General features: G+C 38.5%; 2 protein-coding genes across 3 annotated transcripts in view; both read right to left on the reverse strand.

The window, feature by feature from the left end:
- The window catches only part of LOC307157648 (uncharacterized protein), a 117468-nt gene that overhangs the window by 62434 nt on the left and 41004 nt on the right, over nucleotides 1–14030 (reverse strand). The window lies entirely within an intron of this gene.
- Nucleotides 3854–9819, reverse strand: LOC307157721 (uncharacterized protein; the record flags this gene model as incomplete). Of its 2 annotated transcripts, XM_079869646.1 has the most annotated exons (3): nucleotides 9790–9819; nucleotides 9473–9624; nucleotides 6237–7177 (listed from the first exon to the last, which is right to left on the reverse strand). In XM_079869646.1, the coding sequence occupies exons 2-3, from the start codon at nucleotides 9549–9551 to the stop codon at nucleotides 6237–6239; spliced, it is 1020 nt and encodes a 339-aa protein (XP_079725772.1). In that variant the 5' UTR covers nucleotides 9552–9624; nucleotides 9790–9819. The 2 variants fall into 2 exon arrangements, with proteins under 2 accessions (XP_079725771.1, XP_079725772.1); XM_079869645.1 differs by lacking the exon at nucleotides 9790–9819 and having other exon boundaries at nucleotides 3854–7177; nucleotides 9473–9749.

Genomic DNA, 14030 nt, shown 5'->3' on the forward strand with positions numbered 1-14030 from the left:
TTTACTGCAAATGTTCCTAATTATGGTGGATTACTATTCTGACTACTGGGAGATAGACAGAATGCCAGATTACACCTCATCCACAGTCATTGAATGCTGCAAAAGACAGTTCACCAGACATGGTATTCCCCTTGAAGTTTTCACAGACAATGGACCGCCATTCAGTGGCATGGACTTTCAAGAATTTGCAGAGGAATGGGACTTTAACGATGTCACATCATCACCATATCACAGCAAAAGCAACGGTAAAGCAGAGTCAGCTGTAAAAATAGCAAAAACACTGATAAAAAAGTCCACCTTGGAAGAGGGAGACCTCTGGAAAGCAGTTCTGGCATGGAGAAACACCCCAACAGAAGGCCTCAATAGCTCCTCAATTCAAAGGCTCATGTCAAGGAGAACACGCACCACCCTACCTACTGGAGAGGCCCTTCTGCATCCTAAAGTAGTGCAAGAAGTTTTCACAAGAAAAATAACCAAGCGAGCAGCAGTGAAGCAACGCTATGACACAACAGCACGTGACATGCCAAGCATAATTCAAGGACAGACAGTGCGGGTACTTCTTCACCCTAATAACCCAACCAGTACATGGGCGCTTGGCATCTGCATTGATCAGCTCAGTGACCGTTCCTGCATCCTGCTAGTGAAAGGCAAGAAATACCGTCGCAACAGAAAAGACATTCGTCCCGTGCCTGAAAAGCTCAAAGTCACCTTACCAGCAGACCAACCCAACGTAAATGATGACTACTGGGGGACAGGAGAGTTTTCAGAGAGCATAGCACAGCAAATAACAAAGAGAAGCTACCTTGCCACCCACAGTCCCAGTTCTAAGACACACAAGAACCAGGTCCAACATCAAAATTCCTGCTAGATACTCTACTTTCCTTTGCTATGTGAAGGAAGATGTTACGATGTGTTAAGATGTGTTTGACCCATCATAAGTCTCATTTATGAACATGAAACATGGTGTCAGAAGTCAGAACCAACAAAGACCACTCAAGCCGAACAAGCAAGTCTCCTTTTCTTGACATGTCTCTTCCCCTGAGCTTTGACAGATAGTCTTTTTTTTTTTGTATGTGTCAGTGAAGAAAGTAAACATAGTGTCAACTGATATTTAGCCTGTTTTATAAACCATTTTCTTAGACAAAATAATTTACTGAAGGCTACCAACACTAGGAAAATAAGTTTATTAAATTCATACACAATATGTACACATTCATTACTATTGAAAATGGCTTTGTTAATGTTTCTTGTCCTGTCACATTGGCAGTTACCAATTATTACAATATATGAATCAAGTAAATTATATAGGCCTATTTTCAATTCAAAATGGCAAAATTAGACAAAAGTTTATTAGTTTGCCTGATTATTTTTGACGCTCATTTAACATTTCTATCCTAAATCGTCAAATATAAAATAAACATATTTATACAACAGTTCTTTCTGGTTCTTGAATTGGATTGGCTTAGAGCCTTACAGCTTAGAGTTTACTAAGCCATACATCTTAGTAATTTCGAACTATATGATGATCTTTACCTCATTTTTCTGGATCTTGTGAGTGACCTAATGTGGTACAATCTGTCAGCCATGTCACATGTGCCCATGTGCTAATTTTTGTTTCTATAAAAACTAGTTTTGTTTGCATTTAGATGTGGAAAAAATCATATAAATGATCAGTAAAAAAAAAGAAGAACTTTAAGATGCTGTAAAGTAATATTTATATATAACATATTCATTGTAAACAATGTATGTCATTGTAAAAGGATTAGCTAATTTTATGTATCTCAGCATTGAGACCACAGTGGTTGGACATGAACAATTTTGGCGTTTGGACCAATAAATGCTTCATAATTTTTCATTAAATAACATTAATCAGTATGTATTTTTATGTCAAGGAGTGTAATAACACTGTTTTATTTATCAAGCATCATATGACAAATAACATAAATCTAAAAATTCACTGCTAGGACTTAAAAGTGACTTTAGTTGCAAAAACACCTGTATTCAAATTAAAATGCAAGTGAGAGACACGAATGACTGTCAGACTGTACAAATTAAAAAAAAATGTAAAAAAAAAATCACAAGTTTGTCTGAAGTTCTACCAAATAACCCCCAAAAATAAACCTTCCAAGAAGTTGCAGTTGTGGCCTAATGGTTATAGAATCGGACTTGTAACCAGAAGGTCACATGGTTCAAGTCTTGGTACAGACAGGAAATGTAGATGGGGGGAGTGAATGAACAGCGATCTCTTCCACTTTCATTACCCACAACTGAGGTGCCCACCTAACTCCCAATATCTCCTTGGGCGCCGCAACTGGCTGCCCACTGCTCCGGATGTGTGTTCATGGTGTGTGGCATTTGTTCAAAGCCAAACACTTTCACTACTGTATGTGAACAAAGATTTAGACCAGAATGCAGGTCTTGTATTATATATAATAGACTACATGATGTGTGACAAAATCAAATGTTATTCTATATTGTTGCAGAATGTTTAATCTGGAACAAAAATAGATTAATAAATGACGTCAAGTGGTGACCAAAACAGCTTATAGTAACAAAAGTAAATAAAAATGTCTTTAAAATTAAACATATTACATAATAATAATATGAATTTCTGAAATACTTGATTTTGACTGGTCAGTTTTAACCCCTGGATGTGAAAATGAAACTACATCAACTGTGTTTGTCGTCACTCAATCAACTTAACTGAACAAACCTTCAATCAATCATCTTGTGACTGTTTGTATTGTTTTAAAGGGGTGGTATAATGCCCTTTTCACAAGATTAAAATAAATCTCTGATGTCCCCAAAGTGTTTATGTGAAGTTTTAGCTCAAAACACCCTACAGATATTTTTATATAGTAGGCTATGCTCAATTTGTCAGTTTTTTAAGGGTTGAGCAAAAATGCACCGTTTTTGTGTCTATCCCTTTAAATGCAAATGAGCTGCTGCTCCTGGCACAGAGGGCGGAGCTTCAAGAGCTCCTGTGTGTCAGCAGCTCCGCTTACCTCGCACTGAATTTTTTGTTTTGTTTTTTGTTTTTGCCTTTTTATGTTCAAAGCGGAGTCAGACAAAGATGGAGAGACTCAAGAAGAAGTGCCAACATGTAGATAACATTTCTTAATTGTTAGTTGAGGAATTTAATGTAGCTTATGTGTAGATATCTTCTAGTCATTGATTGGCATTGATGTCTAGATAATCCAGACGTTTCCAAGCAGCACAGCAGTAATGACTTTATGAACTTCTTTACTTAGAAGATTGATAACATTTGGGAGAAAATTATAACTATGCAACCGTTTACTACAGTATCGCATCAGGCAGTGCATTGTAGTCTCCCTGAGGAAAAATTCAATTCATTCATTGCTATAGGAGAGGAAGAATTTTGTAAACTCGTTAATTTATTTAAATCGACAACTATATGTTAGACCCTATACCGACTAAGCTTTTGAAAGAGATTCTTCCAGAGGTCATATATCCTCTTCTTAATATCATTAATTCATCTTTGTCATTAGGATACGTACCAATTTAACCTGGCTATTATTAAACTGCTTGTTAAAAAAACGCAACTTGATCCTACAGAATTAGTCAATTACAGGCGATCTCAAATCTACCTTTTCTGTCAAAGATACTAAAATCAGTATCCTCACAACTATGTTCCTTTTTAGAAATAAATGGTATCAGCAAGGATTTCCAGTCAGGATTTAGACCGTACCATAGTACTGAGACAGCTCTCATTAGAGTCACAAATTTGTTCTTATCATCCAATCATGGTTGTATCTCTCTATGAGTGTTACTCAACCTTAGTGCTGCATTTGATACTATTGACCACAACATTCTTTTAAATAGACAAAAAATTATGTTGGCATTAGTGGACAGTTATTTATTTTCACTTATCAGACAGTTATCAGTTTGTAGCAGTAAATGAAGAAATGTCTTACCGATCACAAGTTCAGTATGGCATACCACAAGGCTCAGTACTAGGACCGTTGCCGTTCACTCTGTACATGCTACCCTTGGGACATATCTTTAGGAAGCATGGGATTAGTTTTCACTGTTATGCCAATGACACTCAGCTCTATATCTCTTCGTGCCCTGATGAAACTTGCCAATTTATTAACGGAAAATTCTAAGAAATTAACAGAATGCATAGCTGATATAAAAATTTGGGTGACTAGTAATTTCCAATTACTTAATTCTGAAAAAACAGAGTTTCTAATGATTGGACCAAAAACCTCTGCACGTCCTAATCTAGAATACTGTCTAACACTTGATGGTTGCTCTCTCAAGTCTTCGTCGTTGGTTAAGAACCTGGGTGTGCTCTTTGATACCAATCTTTCATTTGAAAGCCACGTTTCTAGCATCTGTAAAACCACATTCTTCCATCTCAAAAATATATCTAAATTACAACATATGCTTTCAATGAAAAATACAGAATAGTTAGTTCATGACCTCAAGGCTAGATTATTGTAATGCCCTTATGTGTGGTTGCCCTGCACGCATAATAAAACAAACTCAATCATCACTCAATTAATCACTTAATTATCTCATTAACTTCAACACTCTTGAGTGTGGACTCATATACACTCCCAGGAGTATTAATTAACACTGGAGTTTTTGCTGTGTACAAAGAGCCGTAGTTAACTGACAAGCTGAGCCATATCGCATTAATTATCGCTGGCGATACGTCCGCGATATTAATGCGATATGGCTCAACTTGTCAGTGAACTACGGCTCTTTGTAGTAAATGCCGCTCCATCTGAAAGCAGGTTATGGTGATTTACTACTAATCAAGGAACCGGCTTTACTGACGAGATGCGCATAACAATGTGATGCGATATATCGCCCAGCCCTAATTGAAGAGCAGGGAAATCTAGGTTGTAAAATCTAGTCACCAATGGACACCTCATTTGCCTGCGCCCAGGAGGAGGCCATTCTACCGGTGGAGTGAGCCCTCACTCTGATAGGGCACTGATATAGTCTCTGCTTCGTGATTGGCAGCCCATTAGAGTGGCCTTCGAAGTACACACACAAAAAAAAAAACAGCTGCTCTGATCACAGGAATTTATTTGAGCGCTTAATATATACACTTGAGGGCCCAGACCGGGCAGAGTAGATGTAATGACTGCTCATCCTCAGAAGCAAGAAGAGCATTTACATTTACGCATTTTGGCAGATGCTTTTATCCAAAGCGACTTAAAGTACATTGCATTTCAAGGTACACATTTTACATTCTTATCAGTTCTTATCAGTTCTTGCTTTCCCTGGGAATCGAACCCATGACCTTAGCGTTGCAAGCGCCAACGCTCTACTGTTTGAGCTACAGGAAAGAGCAGAGAGTGTTATGACCTGAGCTCTGAACGGCATGAAGAGTACTGCCATCATTTGATAGAATTTGTTAGTTGATTTACCAGTTCAGCATCAGACCCATTCAGGAGTCAAATGCTGACCTCCCGTTGCACAGGGTGTCCCAACCCGATTTGGAGATCCACACCCAACTGGTACAGATGAGCTGATTTCGAGGGGATAAGGGCCCTGGCTCAACTGTGGGTCACCCAGACATTGAGGCGTTGCATATGGTATGTACGGTCCTGAGCCCCAGACGTTCCAGGCTAGATCAAGATCAAGACTAGACAGTCGTCAAGATAGGTCAGGATGCATACTACCGACACAACTTGGTCAGTTCATCACCATCTTTGGGAAAGAACAAAGCAGTTCTCAGCAGGGGCCCGCAGGCTGTGCTCTTCTGAATCCAACTACTACAAGCTGGGCTCTTCATCAGCCTCAGTCAAGTTGCTGCAGTAAAAGCCACTGTATATACTAATTTTCGTATTACTTGCCGTAAATGAATTAAACTCTGTCATGTTTTCCTGCATTCAGATGCCTAGTGTTTGAGAATGAAATCTTGTGAGGCGCTTCTGGGAGGGAATTATACAAAACCACTTTAATAACAGAATGACCTAAACAGCATTTCAGATACTGTGCTACGAGATCGATCCGCTGGTTGGTCTAGTTATGCCGTCTCATCGCACAGTCACATGTCTTTTATGATGCGTATCAAGGAATTTTTTTGGTAAAAGTGTTTCCATCGTAGTTTATGCGATTGTTTTTGTATCGCATAAAAATGTATCTGACTCAGTTGAGCGCATTTATACGCATCTTGGTGTTTCCATCCAGTGTTGTTGTTTGTTTGTTTTGCAATATCCCAAAATGTGCATAAAAATAAGTGGATGGAAACATAGCTACTGAGAGCAGGTGAAAGGCTTTATTCCAGTATGAATCAACATGTGCTTCTTCAGGCTTACTTTACGTCTGAAAGTCTTTTCACAGTGAGAGCAGGTGAAAGGCTTTTCTTCAGTGTGAATTAACACATGCTCATTACGTTGTTTTCTCTGTGTAAAACTCTTGCCACATTGAGAGCAGGTGAAAGGCTTTATTCCAGCATGAACTAACATGTGATTCGCAAGGTATCTTTTGCGTGTGAAAGTGTTTCCACACTGAGGGCAGATGAAAGGCTTTTCTTCAGTGTGAGTTACCAAATGATCATTAAGGTGTCCTTTATGTATAAAACACTTTCCACACTGGGAGCAGACGAAAGGCTTTATTCCAGCATGAATTCTCATGTGCTTCTCAAGGTTGCCTTTACGTGTGAAAGAGTTTCCACACTGAGAGCAGATGAAAGGCCTTTTCCCAGTATGAATTAACATGTGATGCTCAAGATATGCTTTACGTCTAAAAGTGTTTCCACACTGAGAGCAGGTAAAAGGCTTTTCTGAAGTGTGAATTAACAAATGATAATTAAGGTGTGTTTTCTGTGTAAAACTCTTTCCACACTGAGAGCAGGAGAAAGGCTTTTCTCCATTATGAATTAACATGTGCTTCTTCAGGCTTCCGTTACATGAGAAAGTATTTCCACACTGAGAGCAGGTGAAAGGATTTTTCCCACCATGAATTATCATGTGAGCCTTAAGGCTTCTTTTATGTTTGAAAGTGTTTCCACACTGAGAACAGGTGAAAGGCTTTTTGACTTCTATTATTTGAATGCTGCTTTGTGAGCGACTGTTTTCAGTTTTGGAGGAACTCAATGATTTTTCTCCAGCGGTGACATCATGAGCTTTCTGATGCTGATGTTTCTCCTCCACTTCATTCAGATCTTGTCTTTCCTCTTTCACTTTCAACAGGCCTAAAATAAAAACATTTAAATGAGGAAAATCAATTGGGACAGTTGGAAAAAAAAAAAAATATTTTTACATGACAACACAGTACTAAAAACTGAAATATTTTTCCTTGGTATTTTTTATTTTGTTTAAATTTCGCATACAGAGGACAATGTCGTCAAAAATAATCCCTGTTTACATGGATCTGCGAAAACGACTAAAAACACTGTATTATTCATGCCAGGCCAGTAGTTGGCGATGTCACTTTGTAAAGAAACACTACACACACTATAGACTGAACATGACATCACAGTTTTCACAAACGCTTATCATTTTGACAATGTTGAGTGTACACAGAGCTTTTTAAAAATGCAAATAGAAAACTTTTACATTTTTAGAACATCATTGTCACATAAATGTTCCCTTAGATGCATTGAGAAAAGTATTTGTCTAATCTACATTATTTCACGTCTCTATTGGTTTTATAACCACATCCACTGAATCTGATGAGCTGTCTACAGGCTTCAGCACTTAATATTTTTAATACCATTTTCAATAACTTTCCAAAAAAAATGTATGACTAGCACATCACTTCAATCACACTACACGATTACATGAGCTATAATGGATTGTGTTCATGCATATATATATATATATATATATATATATATATATATATATATATATATATATATATATATATATATATATATATATATTGTAATTTAGTTAGTGCCAGGGTAAAATAATGCAAAGTATTAAAGAACAGAAAAGTTTTAAAGCACTTTTTTTCGAAGGCTTGATTGTGTTTGTGGGGTGCACTGTAACATTGTGTCCATGCTTCGTTTTTAAAAATTTGCATTACTTTTCACATATTTAACCATTATTCTACACTGCTCTGTCCCTCCTTGTAAAAACAGTCGAATGATTTCGGGTTCTATGAACGAGGTTGTGGCTCGTAAACAGCAGCTTCTGTTTTTAAAGTTGGAACTGCTCGCTCTTTCAGGACAAGCCGTTGTTCGAATCCTGCATTTAACTCGCGTAGATTGGGGAAGCTTTCTTCCAGAAAATGTGCAGCACAGAGAGCGACATTTGGATTATAATTATGAGGGACCGAGTTAAAAATAAATTGTAACCGTCCTTAGGAAGACTGAACAAAGTGGACCTGCAATCTGGGTGAAAATAACAGCGTTTCGACGGCATAGCGGCAACGACACTCTACAACCAAAACAACTCTTTTCCAAAGCAACATAAAATGGCCTCACCCCATTTATTGTGTTCCCAGAGGAGGGGTTTATGTAAATGTTGGGGTTTGTGATGTCACTAACCCTGGAGGAATGTCTTGTAGTCCCTACCGACCGTTTGCTGTAGTCCTTAGAAAATTATTTCTTTAAAAGCAAATACCTCCCTTTGTATTGAACTTTGAGCGTTGTAACTTTGCAGATGTTGTTTATGCTCAAACAGCAACATTACACACTAACTAAAGTTAAAAAAGTGAAATCACATTCAACCACCGCTTTAAAGAAGAAAATGTATATAAAACATTGCTATTTTTCAATATTACGATTGTGCTGAAAAATAAAAATGTAGGTCTATAGGCTAATAATAATAATAGGGTAGAGTGGGGTAAAATGACCCCCTTAAGGACTGTATTTTTTCTGTGAAACAAAAGTCAAATGAGTCTAGAATAGTTATCCTAGTTTTAATTGACAATTACATAATTATAAAGAGTTTTCCTGTTATAAAATGTTTTAACAAAAAAGTGTATGTTGACCATCTATTGATTATATTGGGAGAAAACAGTAGGAGGGGGGTTTACCCAAAGGGGGCATTTCCCCCATTCTACCCTACATTTTAATTTGGGAGTACAATATAACAATAGTAATATATTTTTTGACTTAATTCACTTTTATTCGTTAGAACTTGGGGCTTTTATTTAGGTAAAAAAAACAGCAGTAAGACTTATGTATAACAGGTAAACCTTTGTCCACACAAATGTTTGATATTACGCTAATGCAAAAACAAAGTAAATCTGTAGGCCTATGTAGAGTCGCACACGCTCTGAGTTCAACACAGTTTTTTAGATTCCAAAAAGCAATTAGTGAAAATAAAATCTAAATATTATCGCTACCTGTTCAGCTGCATTTTAAGACCTTTGAAACGTTGTTTTAGGACCTTTTAGTGTTACATTAAGGAATTCAAGACTTAAGGATCTATGATGTACACCCTGTTTAAAGCTTTGTTAAAATATTGTAAAAAAAAATATATATATAAAAAATAAAGCTTTGTTTTATGAAGATGAATGAAGAATAGACACCAACCTCCTTGTTCCTCATGTTTTATTCTCCAGGGTTCTGGTTCACTCATGTCCTCCTCACTCTCCTCTTTAACAAACACCATGTTCACAGCAGCAGATCTCAGTTCAGTTGATACTCCTCCAGATATTCCTGCTTGCTTCAAAACTTAGTCACGTCTATGAGGATATTACAGGCCTGATTCAAAAATGGTATCTTTATACTAAAAGTACATATCTAACTGTTTGTATTCAGCCAGTACTACAACAAAACAACAGAGATACAACACTAATCTTCTTCCTCTGAGGTTTAATAGTGGTTGGAAAACAAAAGCTGTGTCTTACCGCCACCCACTGGACTGGAGTGTGAAGCGTAAATAAGAAATATCTTTAAAAAAAACATGACAGTGGGCAGTAGATTATTTGTCAATACATGCTCTCTCCCTCATATCCATCACTCTTTCCTTTTCTCTTAGTCTCCTTTTCTTGACATGTCTCTTCCACTGAGCTTTGACTGATAGTCTTTTTTTAATGTGTCAGTGAAGAAAGCATCAACTGATATTTAGCCTGTTTTATAAACCATTTTCTTAGACAAAATAATTTACTGAAGGCTAGGAACACTAGGTAAATAAGTTTATTAAATTCATACACAATATGTACACATTCATTACTATATTGAAAACGGCTTTGTTAATGTTTCTTGTCCTGTCACATTGACAGTTACCAATTATTACAATATATGAATCAAGTAAATTATATAGGCCTATTTTCAATTCAAAATGGCAAAATTAGACAAACGTTTATTAGTTTGCCTGATTATTTGACAGCCATTTAACATTTCTATCCTAAACAGTCAAATATAAAATAAACATTTATACAACAGTTCTTTCTGGATCTTGAATCTGATTGGCTTAGAGCCTTACAGCTTAGAGTTTACTAAGCCATACAGCTTAGTAATTGGACATTTCGAACTATATGATGATCTTTAACTCATTTTTCTGGATCTTGTGAGTGACCTAATGTGGTACAATCTGTCAGCCATGTCACATGTGTCCATGTGCTAATTTATTAGATTTGTTTGCATTTAGATGTGGGGAAAAAAATCATAGAAATGATCAGTAAAAAAAAAAAGAACTTTAAGATGCTGTAAAGTAATATTTATATATAACATATTCATTGTAAATAATGTATGTCATTGTAAAAGGATTAGCTCATTTTATGTATCTCAGCATTGAGACCACAGTGGTTGGACATGAACAAAATTAGCATTTGGACCAATAAATACTTCATAATTTTTCATTAAATAACATTAATCAGTAATTATTTTTATGTCAAGGTGTGTAATAACACTGTTTTATTTATCAAGCATCATATGACAAATTTTAACATAAATCTAAAAATTCACTGCTAGGACTTAAAAGTGACTGTAGTTGCAGAAACCCTTATTCAAATTAAAATGCAAGGGAGAGACACGAATGACTGTCAGACTGTACAAATTAAAAAATGTAAGTTTGTCTGAAGTTCTACCAAATAACCCCCAAAAATGAACCTTCCAAGAAGTTGCAGTTGTGGCCTAATGGTTAGAGAATTGGACTTGTAACCAGAAAGTCACGGGGTTCGAGTCTTGGTACAGACAGGAAATGTAGATGGGGGGAGTGAATGAACAGCGATCTCTTCCACTTTCATTACCCACAACCAGAGGCGGACAGAGTACACAGCTACATTACTTGAGTAAAAGTACAGATACCCCTTGCTAAATTTTACTCAAGTACAAGTAAAAGTACTACAGTCAGATGTCTACTTAAGTAAAAGTACTAAAGTACTTGTTTTTAAAAGAACTTGAGTATCAAGAGTACATTTTTGAAATATTGCATTACTACTGCCACAGTGCTTACATTGGTAAACACAGCAAACACTTGAAGCGAAAACTATCATTAACTTGTTCAGAAAATTGAAATAGTCTGGCGAGGTGGGGCCACGGCTTGACACGTTCCCGGGATGCGATATTTTTTTCCCAGGATGGTAGGGGAAGACTAATGAATATTCATTAGGGAAGTCATCCCTGATTGGTCTGATGACCTACCCCTAACCCCACCCCTAAACCTACCCGTCACTGGGGGTCTTATGACCTCCCTAACCCTGCCCCTAAACCTACCCGTCACTGGGGTTAAGACCAATCAGGGATGACTTCCCTAATGAATATTCATGAGTCTTCCCCTACCATCCTGGGAAAAAAAATATCGCTCCCGGGATGGACCTGCTGCGTCTTCATCCATTGTTTCATCTCTTATCTAAATCTGACCATGGAGTTGACTTTGGCGGAAAGCTGAAGGTAATTGCTGATAGGCTGTCCCAATCAGTGGTGCCTGCACAATCCAATCACATTTGAGAGGGTTTCCGAGATGTTTCTTTTTTCCTTTTTTTCCATTTTTTTTTTTAGAAGTAGTAATGGGTACTCACAGTTATGGATAGAAATGTAGTGGAATAAAGAGTACAATATTTGCCTCTCAACTCGAGTAAAGTACAGATCCCTCAAAATTGTACTTAAGTACTGTACTCAAGTAAATGTACTCAGTTACTGTCCGGCTCTGCCCACAACTGAGGTGCCCACCTAACCCCCAATATCTCTCCTTGGGCGCCGCAGCACTGGCTGCCCACTGCTCCGGGTGTGTGTTCATGGTGTGTGGCATTTGTTCAAAGCCAAACACTTTCACTACTGTATGTGAACAAAGATTTAGACCAGAATGCAGGTCTTGTATTTTATATAATACATGATATGTGACAAAATCAAACGTTAGAATAGAATAGAATAGAATAGAATGAGGCATTTATATAGCGCTTTCATATGTACTACTGTACACCCAAAGCGCTTTACAATCATATCAGGGGTCTCTCCTCAACCACCACCAGTGTGCAGCATCCACTTGGATGATATTTTTTTCTATATTGTTGCAGAATGTTTAATCTGGAACAAAAATAAATAAATAAATGACATCAAGTGGTGACCAAAACAGCTTATAGTAACAAAAGTAAATAAAATGTCTTTAAAATTAAACATATTACATAATAATAATATTTCTATGAATTTCTGAAATACTTGATTTTGACTGGTCAGTTTTAACCCCTGGATGTGAAAATAAAACTACATCAACTGTGTTTGTCTTCACTCATTCAACTTCTGAACAAACCTTCATCGATCATCTTGTGACTGTTTGTTTTGTTTTAAAGGGGTGGTATAATGCCCTTTTCACAAGATTAAAATAAATCTCTGATGTCCCCAAAATGTGTATGTGAAGTTTTAGCTCAAAATACCCCACAGATATTTTATATAGTATGTTAAATTTGTTACTTTTTTAATGGTTGAGCAAAAATGCACCATTTTTGTGTCTATACCATCCATCTTCTTCCGCTTATCCGGGGCTGGGTCGCGGGGGCAGCAGTCTAAGCAGAGATGCCCAGACTTCCCTCTCCCTAGACACTTCCTCCAGCTCTTCTGGTGGGACACCGAGGCGTTCCCAGGCCAGCTGGGAGACATAGTCCCTCCAGCGTGTCCTAGGTCTTCCCCAGGGCCTCCTCCCGGTGGGACGCGCCCGGAACACCTTCCCGGGAAGGCGTCCAGGAGGCATCCAGAACAGATGCCCGAGCCACCTCAGCTGACCCCTCTCGATGTGGAGGAGCAGCGGCTCTACTCTGAGCTCCTCCCGAGTGACCGAGCTTATCACCCTATCTCTAAGGGATCGCCCAGCCACCCTGCGGAGAAAGCTTATTTCGGCCGACTGTATCCGGGATCTTGTCCTTTCGGTCATGACCCACAGCTCATGACCATAGGTGAGAGTAGGAACGTAGATTGACCAGTAAATCGGGAGCTTTGCCTTGCGGCTCAGCTCTTTCTTCACCATGACAGTCCGGTACATCGACCGCATTACTGCAGAAGCTGCACCGATCCGTCTGTCAATCTCCCGATCCATCCTTCCCTCACTCGTGAACAAGACCCCGAGATACTTGAACTCCTCCACTTGAGGCAGGAACTCTCCACCAACCTGAAGTGGGCAAGCAACCCTTTTCCGACTAAGAACCATGGCCTAAGATTTGGAGGTGCCGATTCTCATCCCAGTCGCTTCACACTCGGCTGCAAACCGCCCCAATGAACGCTGAAGGTCCCAGTCTGATGGGGCCAGCACGACAACATTGTCCGCAAAAAGCAGAGACGAAATTGTGTGGTCCCCAAACTGGACACCCTCCAGCCCCTGGAGAGTACTGCCATCATTTGATATAATTTGTCAGTTGATGTGCCACAGGCCCATCCAGGAGTCAACCTCCCGATTGCACAGGGTGCCCCAAACCGATTTAGAGATCCACACCCAACTGGTACAGATGGGCTGATTTACAGGGGATAAGGGCCCTGGCACAAACGTGGGTCACCCTGAGATAGAGGTGTTGCATATGGTATGTACGGTCCTGAGCCCCAGACGTTCCAGGCTAGATCAAGATCAAGACTAGACAGTCGTCAAGATAGGTCAGGATGCGTACTTCCGACACAACTTGGTCAGTTCATCACGATCTTTGGGAAAGAACAAAGCAGTTCT

This window comes from Squalius cephalus (genome assembly GCF_949319135.1).
Source record: "Squalius cephalus genome assembly, chromosome: 1".
Taxonomy (NCBI): domain Eukaryota; kingdom Metazoa; phylum Chordata; class Actinopteri; order Cypriniformes; family Leuciscidae; genus Squalius; species Squalius cephalus.